The sequence below is a fragment of the Fringilla coelebs genome (genome assembly GCF_963513975.1).
Source record: "Fringilla coelebs genome assembly, chromosome: 16".
Classification (NCBI taxonomy): domain Eukaryota; kingdom Metazoa; phylum Chordata; class Aves; order Passeriformes; family Fringillidae; genus Fringilla; species Fringilla coelebs.
Genome location: NC_140042.1, coordinates 2,494,128 through 2,513,274, shown reverse-complemented (window position 1 = coordinate 2,513,274; position 19,147 = coordinate 2,494,128). Strand labels below are relative to the sequence as shown.

At 52.6% G+C, this 19,147-nt stretch overlaps 1 protein-coding gene across 4 annotated transcripts in view; it reads right to left on the bottom strand.

The window, feature by feature from the left end:
* PEMT (phosphatidylethanolamine N-methyltransferase) overlaps positions 1-18,846 on the bottom strand; it is a 41,764-nt gene extending 22,918 nt beyond the window's left edge. The window contains exons 1-2 of one of the 4 annotated variants that reach the window (XM_084216298.1): positions 18,610-18,846; positions 15,971-16,078 (exon numbers count right to left, since the gene is read on the bottom strand). In XM_084216298.1, the coding sequence (XP_084072424.1) occupies positions 15,971-16,063 (93 nt within the window). In that variant the 5' untranslated portion in view covers positions 16,064-16,078; positions 18,610-18,846. Of the gene's footprint in view, positions 1-15,970; positions 16,079-17,587; positions 17,610-18,008; positions 18,153-18,351; positions 18,474-18,609 lie in introns of those variants that run through there. The other 3 variants (XM_084216295.1, XM_084216297.1, XM_084216296.1) reach the window with 3 other exon arrangements.
* Positions 18,847-19,147: the final 301 nt, after the last annotated feature.

Here is a 19,147-nt window from a genome sequence, read left to right as displayed (position 1 = left end):
GCAAAATCCCATCATCCACCCAGGGAGATGCTCTGCACATTTCTTGGAATGCCCTTGCCCTGGACAAACTGTTGGCATGGAAATATTCAGTGTCCAAGTCTGGGATGGAGGAAAGATGACAGTGTACAGGATGTCCTCCCTTTACATACCCATCTCACAGTATCTGACAGCATGAAGGGTTTCCTCCCATCCCACGGGGTCTAGGAATCCTGCTGAGGGGTCCATAAGTCAGAAATTCCATGAAAGTCCAGAGGAAGAACAATGAGCTCTCTCCAGGGCACATCTGAGCCCCAGTCCCAAGAGGATGCAAGTTCATGGGGCAAACCCTGGATATATGGGTGATACAGCCCCAACTCAATAAAAACCTTCAGACAAACCTGACCTGAGCACATTTATTTTCACAGAACCATTGAGTGGTCTGGGTTGGAAGGGACCTTAAATTTATCTCATCCCATCCCCTGCCATGGGCAGGGACACCTTCCACTATCCCAGGATGCTCCAACCTGGCCTTGGACACTCCCAGGGATGGGGCAGCCGCAGCTTCTCTGGGCAACCTGTGCCAGGGCCTCACCATTTTTATAGTAAGGAATTTCTTCCAACAGAATAAATTTCTCCTTCAGTCTGACCTCTCCTAGGTCAGCCAGGGGATTAGTTCTCCCCTGGGGTGCTAGGGCAGGAGAATCCCTGACTCTGGGCTTAGGTGGCTACATGTGAGCATCTCCCACTGGGAAAGACATGCCCCAGCTGGCTCCTGACCTGCTGAAAGAGCACGAAACCTGATATTACCCTTACTGCACCCACAGAGACCAAAGGCATCGACCTGTTCCTGTTACGAAAAATCCATTTTTCCCTTTCTGATTCCCTGTAATCCCTCATTAAAGCATAAGGACATTCTCTGCTCTCTGTCACTGCCTGGATGCTGGAAAACAACCCTGCTCACAGATATTACATTTATCTTAAGACAGGGAGAAAAAGACAGACCTGAGCAGCCAGGGCCTGGTTGTGATGCTCCCAAGAGCAGGCAGGGAAGCAGAGCTGCCTGCAATGGAACTGCAAGCACTGGGGCTGGCTGACCTTTGCCAAATGCCAGAGGAGCCAGCCTTTCTGGGCCTGGGGAGGAAATGAGTATGGCCTGACCTTATCCCTCCTAACTGGGGGCTCGAGCCCTGCTGCAGCCAGCAGCACCCAGAGCAGACAGAGCAGTGCCAAAGAGGAGCACCAATGGCACCAGGTGAACACTGTGGCCACCCTGACAGCCTGCATCACTTTGGCTGAGCGAGTCCCTCCTAGGTGAGAAAAATCCTATTTCCAGGAGGTTGCAAATCTTAGAAGAGACAGGAGGGGAAACTGCAGGGCTGCTCCTGGGGAGCATTGTGCATGGCCACCCCATGGGAAGTGTGGGGGCTGTTCCTGCAGCTCACCAGGACAGCACTGAGCCCCTGGCACAGGAATGGCACCACCTGAGGCTGGCATGTGCCCATGTGCAGCCACATCAGCCCACCCCAGCACCAGGCACAGGCTTTCCAAAGGCATGTGCAGAAAATGCCCCGGGGACCTGCGTGCCACTGGCAGCAGGAACATGATTAGCAGGAGCTCTGGGCAGCGAAGGCAGGAGGAAAAGAACAGAACAAACCACGGTTTTAATTTGTACAAGCTGGTAATTATAGTTGCTATCTGTCTGAAATCTCTATTGAGTTTATTTAAATATGTTCTCCGTGAAGGCCATTCAGACAGGAATTATCAAGGTGTTGCAGCAGAGGAGATAATGCCATGCAGTTTTCAACAGATCAAGGGCTGATTAGGAGGAATTAATTAGCTGCTTAAACAGTCCTTGACTCGCTGCAGCAATTAGCTGTCACCTCCCTGCAGTCACGTTCCCAGCACAGCGGTGCCTCCGATACAAAGCACAAAACTCCTTCCCTGCTGCTGGTGGGAGCACCAGGCCAGCCCTGGGTGGGCACATGGCCCTGGGAAGGGGTGCTGAAGCCACAAGAGCCCCAAAGCCACCCCCTGGGCAGGGCCTGGCAGACAGGCAGGGTGAGCTGGGCTGTGGGGACTCCTTGTGCCCACCGCAGCACCCGTCACCGGTCCGTGGTTCCCAGCACCATCGGGTGTCTTCCCTCCTCCAGTCCCTCGGGCATTCCTCACCCACCACCTCTCCTGGGCTGGGAACCACCAGCTCTCAGCTGTGCTCCTCCACTGGGGCCAGCAGATCATCCAGCAGCCTTTGTCCCACCTGCTGTCCCTTGGTGGGGTGGGAGCATCAGCCCTCACCTCTGCAAGCACTGAACCACGGAAAGCTGGCACTGCAGAGCTGGAGGCTGAGCCACCCCCACGGGACACTGCCCAGGAGGAGAAGCTGGCTCTTGGGATGACCAAGAGCCCACCATGAGCTCTGAGCCCCTCCTGCCAACACAGTACCTCGCAGGAGCTGCTCCTGGCTGCCAAGCTCCTGCCAGCATCCCAGTGGGCTCCACTTTGCTTAGCTGCTCCCTGCCTCCACTGGGAAAAACTGTGGCAGCTTTGGACTACTTGATGCAGGGACTGAGTTACTTCTCTGAAGGTTTCTCAACTCACAGGCTCTCCATTACAGAGAGCCATCAGATGGTAATGCAGCCTGAAAGCTTTTTAGCAAATGATTAAAGCCTTGTGAAGTTCTCCCTCCAAGTACTGGAGCAGCAGCTTCCAGTTCATGCAATTAAAACATTGAACTGATATGAGAAGAAACAAGCAGCATCTTAATGGTTTCATGTGAGCTGTGAGGCAAATCAGGCTGAGGACTGTGTCTAGGGAGCTTGTAAAGGCTTTTTCATGGTAATGCCCCAAGAAAAGATGCACCCAGAGATGGTTTGAAGGCAAGCAAGAGGCACTGGGGACAACAGGTGACAGGCTGTGCCCATGCACATGGAGGCAGAGCACGGCAGGGACCTGGCAGAGCCTGGAGGCTCCAAGCACCCCAGTTGGAGGGCTGGCAAGTGTCCCAAGGGATGGGACAGGCTGGCTCATCCAGGTCTCCTGAGCAAGCTACACCAGTGAAGTTTTTCCCCTTTCCCACTGCCTCACTGGGGTGATGGCAGTAAGAGCTGTCAGGGAGCCACAGCTGAGCAGCACAGCTCAGCTCCTCAGTCTGCCAAGGGCTTTCAGTTTGGAAAGGAAGGCGTCGATTTGACGCAAGGAGGATTTTTCCATTGCCTTTCACTGGCTCTGGATGGGGGGTTTGTTGTTTGTTCCAGCCAAAAGAAACAGGAGAGGGATTTTGGAGAGACAAGGCGATGTGTGGCCTGGCTGTGCAAGGACACTGAGGTGAGGAACAGCCAGCTGGAACACTGGGGCTGCACACCCAGGTGACAAAGAGCTGCACAGAGGGAAAAACCACATGTTTGCAGGCTCTCACAGTGGAACATGGGGTCTGGAACACATAAAGGGCTTCAAAAAAAAGGAGAACATCCAAGTGCTGAAAAAGAGAACTACCTAGAAGCAGAGAGCAGGGTGGACAGCTCTCCAAAACCAAAAAGCTGAAGTGAGATGAGACAGCATGACAAACCCTCACTGTCTACAGTCCCCATCACCCAAACCAGCAAGTTAAGAGGATGAAACATAAGCTGGAGTGCCTCTTTGAGTGACTCTGTCCTCATGAATGCTGCCAGTGAGGAGGTCAACAGGGTCCAGTCTGAGCGCTTTGACACGGGAGAAGAATAAAGTGACTCCACTTGTAAAGAAGCGGAAGGACACTGAAGTAACCCAGCCTGCCTCCACCACTTCTAGCCTAAAAAACAACCCTCCCTGCACCCATTGCTAGTGAAAGTAATTGGACTGAAACGGCACAGGTCACCTCAGCTAACAGCCTTGAGCTGGGGAAACAAAACAAGTCTGCAGGTAAACAGATAAGGGTTTCATAAAGACTAGGAACGCTTTACCTCAGAGTTATCCCTGCAGATTACCTCCATACGAGCCTTTACCTTGGATCCACTCATGATAAAGAGTGAGATAAAGAATTTCATTTCTCTAATAGTGTTTATGGGATTTGTCAAAGTAGGATCTCATTAGCTGGGTGCAATGAAAACAAGCCCTTGCTCAGTGTATGCCAAGGCAGCCTGGGTCCGTCGATGTTCCATGAGCCACATCCTCTCCTCTTCAATAAAAACAAAAACGACACAGAATATGGGCTGTATTTGCTAGCAATTTCCAACACAAAATCCGAACAGTTTCTCCTCAAAGCAAAGAGCTCATGATTTATGTCCAAAGAGCTGGAAGCTGAAGGCAGGTGATTTCAATAACCCAGAACGAGCTGTGTTAATTAATTCTGAGCATGGGCATGGGGAGCCCTTATGATCAGCTCCCCGGGAGTGAAGGGGAAGGGCAATGTGCTCCCACCGCAGGGAATCAGGCTCAGCCCAACCCCATTTTCCCAGCCAGCAAATCCCACGGAAAAACTATTTGTGAAATAATGATTTCTCCAGAGCACAGCACGGGATGGGGAAGGAGCTTTCCAGTCCCAGCCTGGGCCGTGGAAGGGATGGCCCAGCAGTGGGAGGGACATGGGCTGCATGAGGGAATGGGGAGCAGCTGGGACACACCTAGCTCTTCTAAACCAGGAATGCAACCAAATGAAATAATCTCCTGAGATTAGGGAAAGGCAGAAACTGCCCCTACACAAATATGTGGGGCTCTGCTGGAGCTCAGAGGGAATGCAAGTGTTGCCAGATGAGCATCTCGTGAGCAGGACGGTGAAGCATTTTTCCAGAGTTCTTTTCATCTTCCATGCCCAGATGACTTGGCCCACACTCAGCTTCCCACTGCACACAGTCCCCATCCAGAAAACCACAAGCCTTGTATTTTCACACGTTTCTCTGAAGCTCAGAGTGTTTTCCTTGGGGCAAACAGATTGGAAACAGGCAGCCCATAGCAGGCACTTTCATAAACAAACCAGAAGCAAAGGTGTGTGCCAGCCTCCTGAGTGACTGAGAACATTCTGCCCACATCACATCCTGTATTTGCATGGGATTTTTTCCTGTTGCTTGTGCTCATGCAGTCCTAAATAAAGCAAAGCAGAGGAAGAGCCTGAAGTGTTCTACACAGCTGCTTTCATTGAAGCAGGCCCTCTACCCAACAGACCCATTTTCAAACAAAGCGATCCAACAATAGCACTGACGATGTTTGAACTGGCACGGATTTAGGAAGACAAGCTCTTTGCTGCACCACACTGTCAGCAAGGACTCAGTACAAATGCCACGTTACAAGATAAACATCTCTCCTTTTTTATTTTTTTAAGACCTTTTACTTTCGCTACTCGTTCGGCTGCATTATTTCCAAACGAGGCCCTGGTTCCCAAAGGATCACAGTGCTGAGGTCAAGTCCCCCTGAATTCACTTCAGAGCCTTGGGTTTGGTTTAAAATATGGAGATAAAGCTTTATCTGCATCACGAAGCATCTATTCTGCTCCTCAAAGCTTCCCAACGCTGCTGCAAACCTCCAGTTCCAATTGCTATCACCGCTGCAAATAAGGTCAGCCTGATTAAAAAGCAGTTATTCTAGGTGGAGTGAAAATGCTCAATCTTCAGCCAGAGTGTGCTATGTAGGAAATATCCTGTTCCTGAACTGAAACAAGCCTTCACGGGCTCCAGGTAAAAGGAGATTGAGGTCACCTAACAACTGACATTACTTGCAGCCTCTGATTCATTGCAGAGACTGTGTAAAGCTATACTGGAGGTGTCAGCTAAATCAGGTGTTTCTTTCTCTCCTGTATGACCTGTATTTAATTGCAGATACAAGTTCAGGTACCACTGTGAGCAGCCAGTGTCCCCAGCCAGCCCAACCTGCAGATGTCACACTGCCTGCAATTGAAAACTAGGGCTGGATGCTGCAATATTTCAATTCAGGCAATTACTCAAGGAGCTGTGGCCCATGGGAGTGAAAATACTCTGGCTCTGTTGTCTTAAAGATTAAATCAGAAGCTCCAATTCACCCAATGTATGAGTAAGAGGGAGCTGGCAGGAGAGAAAGGGATGGAGAAAGGCTGTGGGTGACAGCAAGCAGCAGCCTCCAGAGACACAAACCCAGCAGCACAAAAACACCCAGCCCCACAGAGAGGAAGATAAAGCAGCTGAGCCATCCCAGCACTGCCTGGATCCTGTGTTTGATGTGGAGGTTTTCAGGACTGGGCACCATCTTTGCAGTTTGCTCTCCTTAATAGGTTTGCTTGGATTCCAGCTCAGCCCAGCTCATTAGCCACACTGCTGAATCCCACACTAATTCTGCATCCCTTCTACTGCTACAGATAAATAACAAAATTGCCTCCACGCAGGGGTTGTTTTCTTCCTCTCTCCCCCTTATGCAGGTCTGGTAGCATCTCATGTATCTGTTAATGAAGTCCATAATATCCAGAGTTTCCCAGCAAGTAAAAAATTACAATCATTAGCCAGTGAGTGATGAGACAAAAACACCATTTCTGCCAGGCTGGCAGTACCAGTACAGCAAGTACACGTCCCAGAGAGCTGAGCCTTGCTCTCCTGTAATGTGGTACCCAATGTTCTTCATTAGCACCTCTCTCTAATAGAGCAAGGCAGCGTCCTGCAGCAGGTCACAATTACACACAACAATTAATTCAGGGAGAAACAATGACAGGCAACGCAGCGGAACACTCTGCAGAGGGGTGGTAAAAAGATGAAATGGAAGAGGAATAGGAACATTTTAAAGCCCTGCCTGAAACCAAAAACAAGTGGAGGCACAAGTGACAGCATGGTAGAGGAGCCACGGCTGGTTTCCTTGAACAAGACTTTGTAATTTTTGTTTTAAACAGGAAAGAAACACAGCAATTACTCTTTTGGTCACAATACCCCAGTGACCAGGAGCAGCAGGCTCAGACCAGGACTTCTTGTGCTATTTGCAAACAACACACAAAGCCGACTCAGCCTCTCCCAGAGCTGCAGCCTCTCTCTTGCTGCCCTTTTGTGAAATTAGGGTTTAATTCTCTAGAATAAGTCTGCTAATAAGGAGTCCCAACACACCCATCCTCTGGACAGCGTGTACCCACTCATCGTTCCCCCAGGAGCTGTGATGGGAGGGGGACAGGGAAGGGGGGGAGAAGAAAATAAATCTGCCTCAGAGAGCACAAAATGCAAGAGAAATCCAATACTGCTTCACAGAGGAGTGAGAGGTGGTTGGAATAGAGGTACTGGCTGCACTGGCCATGCTCAGCAAAGCACTGATTTCGTCTGGAAGGGCCTCCTGTCCTCTCCCAGCTGGACAGATCATGTTCCACGCTCCGTGTTAAGCTCCCCTGGGAACATTTCCCACTGAGGACACGCATGTTTGCGATGCTGCTGTCGTGGCAGCAACAATAGAGAGGGACAATGTGATCTTTATGTAACGCGGGCTCTGTTCCCCTCTGCCCGGGGATGAGATGTTCAGCACAGGGGCACAACAGGTAATAACAGCCTGAAGGGTTAAACACAGCCACTGGACCCCTCTGGTGTCAGCACTGGGGTTCCCCTGGGTGTGGGTGGGTGTAACCACGTGCCCCATGGTATTTGTTCATCTGTTCAGGGCAAGAAAAGGAACCCAAAAGCTGAGTGAACACTCAGGCATCCTCAGATCCGGTGATCTGCATGCCAGGGGAGCTCCTTCCTCTTCCTGCAGCCTCAAAGCCCAGTGCTGGGATATAGGTACCAGCCCTGCATCCAGGGCTCAAAGAGTCTCACAGCCTTTTGCTCCACAAATTTCTACTAGAGGCCTGCACAGAGCTGGAGGAGAGAGGCTGAGAAAGTCCTTCCAGATATGGATCTACTCACATCCACACCAGTGGCCAAAGCTTAATGGATACAGGAAGAAAAGTAATGTTCTTCCATTGGACAATGCACCCTCTTTGGCTTCCGAGTACATCAGTCTCTGGAAAACGATTGTACAACAAAATCTCGGAACGAAACTAATTCAGTGCCTCTCTCCAGCCTTGGGAATGAAATGAGTAAGTCTGCAGTCATTACAACAATGTCCTGGTAAAAATAAACAGGAAAGGGCACTTAGTAGAAATGCTTCATAGTTAAAAATACAGTATCTCGTCTGAGGTCATTCTGGCTTTTTATAGGAACAGGCATGTGTGCCTCAAAGTGATCAGATTGGGTATCACTTCCTGTTACAGATGGACATCTCAGTCACAGACAGATGGACAAGGTTCTCTTCCCCAGTCCAAAACCCTACCTGGAATGATGCAGACTGAGCATCTGCTACTGGGCTGGCAGCTCTGAGGGAAGAGGCAGCAATTGAACACCTGACTACATGGGGGGATCTGGGGTCTGTCTTCCCTTCACTCAACAAGACTGACAAGGAGGATGCCCAACTTTTTCCATCTAAAAGGTGCAGAGAAGAGGTTTGAGCCAGAGGCGGTCATGCTGAGCAGCAGGCAGGCACAGAGATGATGCTGGACAAAGGGCAGGAGGCAAGAAAAGCGGGCAGAAGAAGTACTGTAAAGGATCATAAAAGCTGCATGTACACTTTCCTTCACAGAAAATGTCTTTCTGCTTTTATGGCAAGGAGCTGCTACAATTACAGCTTCTTTTAGAAGCGAAGCAGAAACCAGATAATGAGCAAACCTCCCACGGTACAAAGGAGGTGACGAAGGCGTTCTGGGAGCCCTGACGGTCAGGCTTCCCCACAACAGCCAAAAGCACAGAAAATTGCTAAAACCCATCTCCATTTCACCCTCTTCAGGGCTGTGAGCTGTTCATAGCCTTTTTCTTCCCCAAAGTACAGAAAGGATCACACCAAAAATGTGCCTACACAGATAGCAAGTGAAAACCCTTCAGCCAGACAAAGCAGAGCTTGCACATGCAGACCTGCAGAATGAGCCCACGGCTGCATCATCCCGGTCTGGGGGAGTACAAAGAGGGTACAAAAAAAGGCTTCACAAAGAAAAAACCAAGTAAGATATTGTCCAATCCAGGTGAGTCTGTACTTCACCACAGATGTTCAGGATTTCAATGACACGTGGGAAAATCAAGAGTTCCCACCAGTCTTCGCTCCTTGACCTCAACACCCACTGGACGAGCAGAGCAGTTTGATGAAGCCACGTGCATGTGCAGGTGTTTTCTGGAAACCAAATTTTTAACTTCCTAAGAAAGTTGCACCTCATTCCTGCATGGGAGCAAGCACAGAAGTTCAGATGTTTTGGTAGGGAACAGGAAAATTTAGGCAGCAGCTCCACAGCCCCTCCCCTGGATTGGGGTCACCCTCCAAAATCAAAACTCCTTGCTCTGTACAGTCAGTGCACTGCTGCTCCCATCCCTCTGCCACATATCAACCAAACCAGGCACACTCTTGTGTCCACAGCTCATGTCCTCCATCAACGAAATGCATCAGCACCAGCTTCCAAAAATAAACATTTTTTGCCTGGGTTTGGGTACAGGGGTTTTAAAGCTTTGTCAGGATCTCTTAGGAAGGGGAATATAAGGGGGCTGATGCAGGCAGGCAGCCTGGGAGGCTGCACATACTTGTTTGCTTTAATTAAGATGAGGTTCCTAATATTAAGGAACCAATTTCCAACGAGCACTGCAGGGATGTGGGATGCTCCTGCCAAGAGCCATTTCCAGCTGTACATGTCACTGAGGTCATTAGAGAGGTGGAAAACGCACAGAGGGTTTTGCTTTAGTGATTTACTAATCTATTTCCCACCCATTTGCTGCTGCCCTGTGAGCAACTGGAGATGTGTCCCCTCAGAGTTCATCCAGGAGGGAAAAAATAGGGGAAATTAGGTGACATTTTCTTTGGAGTGCCACCAGCCTGCCAAAAGCCAGAGTCAGCACCCTCACCATGAAACCCCAAGGACTCCCTCCCCACCATGAGTCTCCAGACATGCAGAAGATGCAGCTGCATCCTGATGGAGGCACAGCAGCGGGGCTAACAGAAATAACCTCCCAAGAGCACCCTGCGTGTCTGCATTTCTCCATCAAAACAGCCTATTTTGGGAGATCACATCCTTCTGGGAACTGGGCAGGCTTCTGCTAAACGCTCTGTGCCATGGCACAGCTGGAATACACCCAGCTCATGTCCGAGACTATGGCAGGCCCCTGCCCAGCCCCTGGATCACTGACATTCCAGGGGGGGCAGTGGGCTTCTCCCCTCCAGCAGCTCCCAGTCCTCAGTCTAGGCACAAACACTGCCACAGCCCAGGGCCACACAGGAGGAGCTGCCTCTTCCACACCTCCCAGTCTGGGTAGATAAAACCACTTTTTTTTTTGCTTCCAGCTGAACCTTTTCCTTTGTCCCGTGAGACACAGGTGGCCACAGACTTGCACGTGAGAAGGCTTAGCAGCAGGATGGAAGGAGAGGGATGGAGTGGGATGAAGAAGAAAGGGCCTCTTCCAGCTTCCAGGGTCTAAAGATAATCCTCTGATCCCATATGGAAACAAGACTCTTGGCTTAAATATTTTTTTTTCATCTTTTGTGTGTGCGCTGACTTACTCCAGCAGGGCTGCCAGAAGCCTGCAGTTTATTTTTAAAATACTAAACAAGAGAAGTCCAGTATATACAACAAAGACCCTAAGTTTTCACAGAAGCACTCTGCAGATGCTAAAAAAAGGAGGTTGCTTATCGGGTCAGCTGTGAGGTGAGAGGCAGATTCTGACCTTGGTTTGAGAAATGCTGAGCTGGCACGTCACACACCAGCTGGATCCCAAATTCACTCTAGGAACAGGCACAGAAATGGCTCAGCTTCCCAAACACAGCCTGCCTTGGCAGGTACCTGTGCACAGTGGGTGGGCAGCTGCTGGAATGACTGTCACCACCTCACCCAGAGCCCTGAGACCGTGCCCAGCTCGACACACAGACAAAGCATCTCAGCTCACAGCTGCCTGGCCAGGCTGGGCTCCACCATACCCCCACCACAGGCAGCTCAGCCTGCAGGGGCATCATAAAAATACATTGCACAGCTTCTCCAAGAGGATTTAGATGAAAACACCACCACCTCCAGCTGTGAGGCTGTGGGAAGCAGTGCTGGATGGAGGATGTGGCTCTCCCTCAAGGTGACAGCTCTCCTAATTGTGCCAGTCCAGCCGGCACGCCGGAGGGTGCGACCCAGTTCTGGTGCTTGTTATGAGGCTCACAGCGGTGCCAACATGCTGGAAAAGCTAAATTTAGGAGACAAACAGGCCTGGTGTTACACACCCAGGCAGGACTGGCTCTGTTACGAGAGCTGGAGAATCGATGCCATCCGCTTCCGCGCGTTACAGCGGCGCGGCGAAGCCCTCGCTGCCGGAGTGAAAGCGCTACCGAGTCACTTGGAATAAAATTGCCACTAAATGCTATTTGGGAGATGGGGGAAAAAAAAAAAAAAGGCAAATCCTCACTCTTTCTCAGCTATTGTAGGAAATGAAAATGGCTATTGCTGCCTGGTAGAGAGTCCAATTATGAATAATGTGCGTTCTCTCCCTGCACAAAGGATGAAAGGCATCAGAGCTGGTGGTGACATTTTAAGACCGGAGATGTAAGAGCGGATCTGAGCCTCGTTGCAAGCCCAGCTTTACCCCAATAAAGAAACACTTTCTGCAGTCAATTGCCTTGCAGCGTAGCTTGAAGCCCTGCTATTGATCTAGCATCTGTTATAAGCAGATAATCATCGCCGCTGTGCCATGGCTGCTATGATGGGGTCTAAAAGCACTTTCCAGAAGCTGGTTGAGGGCTGTTTTCTGCTCTCCCCCACAGCTGCAGGAAGGCAAAGGTTTGTGGGGGAGCCCAGAAAAAGTCTCACAGGTTGACAGAATTTGAAGGCCAGGAAAAAAATATTGAATCCCCTCAGTTCATTCATCTCTCAGTCCTGTAAACTTCAGGTGACTGAGGTGCACTCCCTGCAAGGCTCTGCTGCCATCCCAGCCCTCACACAGTTATTTTATACCCTGCAATTTCCTTTCCCCAGCGAGGTGCTGACACACCACCATCAAGCCACAGCTCAGTCCTTTCCTTCTCTGAGACAGGCAGTGAGAGCTGCTGAAACCTCCCAGCATCAGGCTTTTTTCTCCTGTCCCCAAAAGGTTTCTCAGGCTTTGGCTCACTGAGGCTTGAATCCCGGCACCTCCTGAGCTTCCATCTACTTCCCAGCAGCATGGGGATGTTTTGGGCCAGGCACCTTCCTCCAAGTTTAACAAGAAGTGGTCAGAGGTAGGTGAAATCAGACTGCCAGTGTCTGCATTATCTCCCCCCTCCCTTCCAGTGCGAGCACTTCTTACCCACTAGGCAGATTCCTCCAGTCTCCCAAGAAGGAGAAAAGGATGGGAAATTAAAAATAAATGAACCAAGAGATACACATCCATCAGGAGCCAGGCGTTGTCAGCCCAGGTCCCTGTGCAACTACTTCTTTAATCAAAACCTCATGCAGCTTAAACGCTTGACAGAAGTCTAGAACAGAGATCGTGCTACCCTGAACAGGAAAAGCTGCAACCTTGAAGAATAAAATCACAGTCTGATGAGGTCTATTTTCTTTAAAATCACGCTAAATTATGCCTAGCCCATTCCTAGCTGTGACATTTGAGGTTTCACCCTGCAGATCCCTGTGATACACACGGGTGTCTCTCGGGGGTGACCAGAGGTGACGGGAGGAGTGAGGGAGCCAGCTGAAGATGAGCCATTTCTAAATCGGTCCATGACGCCAGAACTAAATTTTTAAGAGGCTCAAATCAAGAAAAGATTGCTGATGGATGCACTCCCCACTTCAAACTCACTTGCGTGGTGATGGACGTCAGACTGCTGGCCTCATGGCTATGCCTGGCTGCTGCTGGGAGTGACAGAAACCTTCCAGCTTTCTAGAAAGTCCTCCATGCCAAGACTCAGCCAGCTCTTTAGAGCCTCCTGCATGCAGGTTATCTGCCTCTCTTGGCTTGAAAATGTTTGTCCCTGAGGAGTTTTTATTTAATGCCTTCCTTAGTTACCAAGGGATGAGAAGTTTCTCCCATCGTTCTGCGGCTTTCCAAACACAGATGGGATTTATTGAAGTTCCTGCTGCTCTGGCCTCATTAATGTTTTATGGCACAGCTCCAGAGATGTGCCTGCTCCTTGCTGGGTGCCCCTCTACGGCCCCACAGTGGTTCAGGTCTCCTGGCTGCACTGAACATCCTCGGGGAGTTTTAAGTGATTTCATTCCCAAAACAGCTCTGCTGCTTCCTTTTGAAACCTCACCTGCACCCTGCCTCCTGTGGGACCACAGCTCCCAGCAGCTCCTCTCATAACAGACACAGTGGGTGGGAAAGCAGAGACAGCAGAGAGGAAAAAATATGAGAAAAACTAGACAATAATGCAGGAACACACACAGGCTATGCCATGGACAATATAACCTGTCCAGGGATGGACAGGATTTTAACTGGCATGAAGGGGGTGGAAGCAGAAGAGGAGGTGCAAGCCCAGGTTTTGGTGAGGAAATGCAGCAGGTGGCCTTGGGGACACATTGCTGGTACCCTCCTGCACATGCCTGCAGGGAGGAAGGTGGGAATTGCAAGTCCTGAGGCCTTCTGGAAGAGCTTTTCTCCCCTGTAGAGAACAGGAGAGAGCATCAGCACAGCCCAGCTGGAGTCTGCAAATTGCCCCATTTAGGCTCTGGTCCTCAAAATTGCTCTTACCTAAAGTACATCCACCAACCTGACAAGCATCACATTTTTCTCTGGCGGCCACACTCCTCCACAGCCTCCAGAGTTTGTGCTTCATCCCCAAACTCTACAGGTTTTGTCCCAGAGAAATATGCCTGGTGCTCACCAGGTCACCTTGAAATGATCAAGGCCTTGGGATGTGCCTCTCCACGACCCAAGCACTGCATGGAGCCAAGGTTTCCCACCACATATTTATTCAGAGGCACTGCAGAGCAGGGACAACCCAGAGCCAAACTTTGGAAGAGGCAGACCTGGCTGGAGTTCAGCAGAAACAGGGAATTAAAACACTGAACTAAATCAATGCATCCCCACCCAATTTCTATCCAAATCAGGAATTTCATGCACAGGGAGAGATTTTGACCAGCATCCCACATTACTTATTGAGCAGAGAGAGCAAAGAGTGCTTGGCACTGTGCAGAATTCCAGTCTTTGCACTGAAGCTCTTGGAAACCCAGAGTAATTCAGATGCAGAAGCAATCTTAGCTGCTGGAAAGGAGCTCAAACAGCCAAGGACAGAGAGAGCCTGTGCAGGGATGTAAGGAAAGAAAGAAGGGCTGCTGGCTGAGTGCAGGGAGGGGACAATGACCACATGGATAAAAAGATGGGAAAGAGGTCAGGGAAAATCCACGGATATCCAGGGCAACTCTTGCTGCAATGTACCCAACACTGGGGGCTTGTTTAGGGCTGCAGGACACACAGACTCCCTGCAAGAGCCTTCCAGCATTGCCTGGTGTGAGCCACACACTGGGACTGCAAACACCAGGGAGATGCTGGGGGGCTTGGGCAGAGCAAGGATGGAGGCACACGGACTGCAAGACCCAGCCAGCCCATTCCAGAGGGAGAAACACGGGATGCTCAGAGCTTTCCCCAACACCCAGCTCAGGCTGCTCACTCAAACCTCCTGCTCGTCTGGCTTGGAGTGCCACCTGCTGCCAACGGTGCCGTTCTCCAATCCCTGCGAGGGGACAACAGCAGCGCAGAGCAACAAACTTCCTGCTCTTGCATCGGCTTTCCCTGTCCTTTAACAGCAGCCAAACTCCTGATCCAAAAAGCAACGCTATTTCCCAAGCTGCAGGCGTCCCACGAGTTGCAGGCATAGCAGCAGATGCTAATAAAGTACTTTTTTTCTTTGCCTTTCATGCAGTTTCTCGCTGGAGCCAGCCTCTCCCCCCAGAGACCACATCCTGAATCTTCTTGTTCATTGATTCTTTATGCTAAATGATGACTCTGCAGTCGAAATAATGTGGCATATTCCAGCTCGCATTTCAGACACTGCGAGACTTTTTAATAATGAGTTGCATGAAAAATTAGAGAGGCTGCAACAAAGAGCTCCGACAGAGGTTTCCAAAGTGACTCACAGCCAGCAGAGCCTCCCTTTTCCAAAGCCCAGTGTGAGACAATCTCAAGAGCCCCCGCACTCAGAGAGAGAGGAGTCCTCCCCCTCTGGAAAAACAAGGCCTTTTTAAGGAGAATTCTCCAGGGAGAGAATCCCTGCAGGGAGGTTTGGCAGGTGGATTTGGGAGTTGTGGCTGAGATGACATCTCATTCCCAGGAGTGCTCGCAGGGATGTTTCACCCCACACCTCAGCTGTGCTGCTGAGGGTGCTGCAGGGTGGGAGTCACCTCATCCTGCAGCCAGCCTGGGCTTCCTGCTTGGCATATTGGCTCTGGAATGCTCCAGAACGGGGCCAGCAATGGCTCCTGCAGGTTTTGCAAGGAGGCAGCAAACCACAGCAAACCTTGGCTCCCAAAGCACTGTGGGACCCACAGCCACAGCAAGCATCACCCATGCACAGGTATCCTGCTCCTCCTAGGGCTGGCTTGCTGCCAACCCTGCAGCTCTCTGCCAGGCTTTGCAGCATGATGGAGGAGGAATTTTTTCAGGCCAACTTTTGGCTGACTGTTTTTGCTTCCTGCCATCCACAAGAACAGCTGCCAACGTATTTCAAGGGGAAGCAGCAGGCAGCATATCCAGTGCAGCCACCCTGATGGGGATTAATGCCATTCATGCTCGGTCCCAGTAGTGAGCAGTGCCTGGCTGCTGGGTGGGACATGTGGCTGAAGGATGGGTTTGATTGCTGTGTTCCCTCTCCCAAGCTCAGCTCCAAATTCTTTCTGTATCCTGTACTGGCTCCCACCTTCACCTCCTCTGTGAGAGCCCTCACAGTCACCCCCAGCCCCAGGGGCTGCAGCACAACCCCCTGCTCACCCACTCCTAAGATCTAATTGAGCCCAATTCCCCCCACCCAGCCCAGCAGACTTCTCAAAAGAGGTTTTTCCTCCCAAAGGAAACTGGGAAAGGAAAGCTGAAAGTAAAGGAGCAGCTGGCACAAAGGCAGTTCTTACCACATTCCAGAAGAAAGGGTTGAAGGCTATTGAGAGGACAGCCACAATGAAGCCAGTGTCAGTGACATCCACGTAGCCAAAGAGCCGCACCATGGCTGCCACATCCACCTGTGGAAGAAGGGATGGTTACTGCACTTCACCTCAAACCAGCTGCCCCAAGGGTACATGAACCTTTTACCAGCCCTGAGTAATGTGCTGTTACAGCTTGCAAAGTGCTGTGTCAAGGTGCAAAGCCCAGAAGAAGGATGGGGGCTTCTCCAAGCTGTCCCCCCCAAAACCCAGGGGCACTGGGCCCTCCGGGAGCCCTGCACAGCGTGCCCAAAAGGACACAGGATCAGAGGGGACACTGCTGCTCTGAGGATGAGCACCAGTCCTCAGCTGCCAGCTCATGAGTGTTTTAGGAGAGGGAGCACCATTCCACAGCATCTCAGCCTCCCTGGGGACACAGGACTGTCCCAGGGATGCTGGTCTGCATGGAATCCCCTAGCAATGAACAATGCAGTGTCAGCTTCAAACTCGTCTCCCATAAAGTAAGAGTGATGCAAATCCCCTCCACAGCAAGGGGGAATGCATTTGCACTGTAAGGAGCCGCAGAAGTATTTCCTGTCTTAATGACAACAACGAAAACCCCTCAAAACTCACTGCTCTCCTTTTTAAAAAGAGACATTTTTCCCCAGACAGCTCCCTGACATTGTCAGCATTTTTACGTGCAGTAAGCCATGCTGCTTCTCCCTCCACACTCCCTCTCCCTGTGTTGGTATTTGGATGAAAAACAGCCAGTGTCTTTTTTTTTCCCCCTTGGTCAAAACCTTTGAAAACAGAAAAAAAAAAAAAAAAAAGCCCATCCCAAGCCCAGCCCTCACTTGAAACAAAACCAAGACAACATCGAGACGTGGAAGGTTTTTGCTTCCCCAACACAGCTGTGTTTTCAAGACCTTTGGATGCCAGGGGACAGGCACAGCTCGAAAAGGTATCAGGGAGGGAAATTCCCACTGGCTCCTCACAGGCTCTTGGGAAGAACCAGAGCCACAGTGTCATCCCTGGAAAGGGGCTGGTGAGCCCAGCACCTCTCCTAGCCCAGAGGAAAAGCTCCCATGCCCAGGGAACATCCAGCCACTCCAGGAGCCTCCTGCCCGGCCAGGACTGCCCAAGGTGCAAAGTGCAGGAGCAAAGACTGCACAGCCCTGGGGAAAGGGGAGATGGATCCTCGCTGGGGTTCACAGCTGTCCTCAAACTGCCTCTGCCCCAGAGCCTCCAGGCTCCTCCATCCGAGCCCTGGGGACATGGGTGCTGGGGAACAACGAGAACAGCCCCCATGGCCTGATCCAGACTCATCTCTCCCTATTCCCACCCTCCACAGCCTCTTCCCCCCTCCCTTCACCCCCGAGCAGCCCTTTCCCACCAGACCTGTCCCTCCAAACTGCCGAGCCACAACCCGAGCAGCTGCTGGCACCGGGGCCGAACTGTCTAATCCTGCTTCAATTGCAATCCCATGGGACCAGGACAGCTTCTTTCCTCTCGTTTTGTACGGTGCTGAGCACAGTGCTAGCACGGGCTGAACAAAAGCTTCTTGACCTACTAACTCCTGGCAGGCACCATCGTTAACATCGCACTCACCTTCTTTTCTCCTGCTCAACAACCAAATTCGCGGCTGCCAGCGGGAGGCAGATTGGCCTGTGCCTGGCTGTGTGCTTCTCGGGATAAAAGGGGAGCCCTAATGGGATGAGCTGTCTCTGCGAGCTGCTGGGACAGCCACGTAACAGGCACAGAACATTCAACTTTGCCCCCTCCTCCACGGTGGGGGGATCAATGACCGTGGCAAGCGGTGCCCGCTTGATCAAAGCCCCGAAGCCAGGGAGGGTGGGAACAGCAGGGGCAGCTGGCTGAGAGCTGTACAGGCACCCAGGTGGCACCTGGGTGGGACACGAACGGGCACACGGGGGAGACTTGGGGAGAGCAATACAGGCACCTAGATGAGAGCTGCATGGGCACTCGGGTGAGAGCTGTATCGGCACCTGAGTGAGAGATAAATGGATACCTGGATGAGAGCCGCACGGGCACTTCAACAAGGGCTGCAGGGGCACGCGGGTGAGCCGGTGGCAGCACCCCCGTGCATTCCGCGCAGTGCCAGCGCAGCCCCTGCCTCCTGCTCAGACCGTGCCGGCTGGGGTGGCACCGGGCTGGGGAGGGCAGTGGGCGCACCTGCGGAACCGGGGACCGAGCATCCCGAGGCCTGCTGCACCTGCGGGGGCGATTCGCAGCGGATCTGCCGAGCCCCGCGGCGGCACCGGGAGGGCGGGGGATCCATGCCCGCGCTCCCCCCGCTGCCCCAGGCCGGGCCCTCCCCGGGGCCCTCCCTCCCGCGCCCGGCCCGCCGGTACCTGGCCGTAGTCCAGGCCGCCCAGCCCCTCGCAGCACTCCCGCGGGAAGCGCCGGGCCCCGCCCGCCGCCGCCTCCCGCCACCCCGCGCCCGGCCCGCGCCGCCCCGCCATGGCCGGGTGCCCCCGCCGCGCCCCCGGCCCGGGCCGAGCGCCGGGCCCGCCGCGGCGCTGCCGGGAGCCGCGGTCCCGCCCCGCCGGGAGGAGCCGGGCCTGCAGCCGCGGCCGGCCCGGGGCCTGCGGGCCGGGGGCAGCACTGACCTCACGCCGCGGGTGCGTGACCGTGTGGGGCCGCGGCCGGACGGAGAGCGGCCCCGCGGCCGCGGCTGGACTTCGACCCTGCCCGCGGGGGAGCAGCGGGAGCGGGCGGGACGGACCCCCCGGGGCCGCACCGGGAGCTGGAGAGCGGCTGGGAGTGGGACGGCCCTGGTGGGAGAGGGAGCGAGAACCGAGTGGGCACCGCTGCTGCGGGGGAGAGACAGGCACTGCCGGCCCCCATCTGTTCCTCGCCTGTCCCCTGCCAGCCCCGGCCCGTTCCCTGCCAGCTCCCGTGCCTGCCCCTCGCCTGATCCCTCCCCATTCCCTTTTGCCTAGAGAAACCGTGACTGCCCCGTGCCTGGAGGTGTTCCAGGCCAGGCTGGACTGGGCTTGGGGCAACCTGGCCCAGTGCAAGGTTTCCCAGCCCATGGCTGGGGGTGGAATGAGATGGTCTTTGAGGTCCCTTCCAACCGAAACCATTCTGTGATTCCATGATTCTGTGATCCCTGCCCATCCTCTGCCCTGTCCCAGTTCAGTGCCA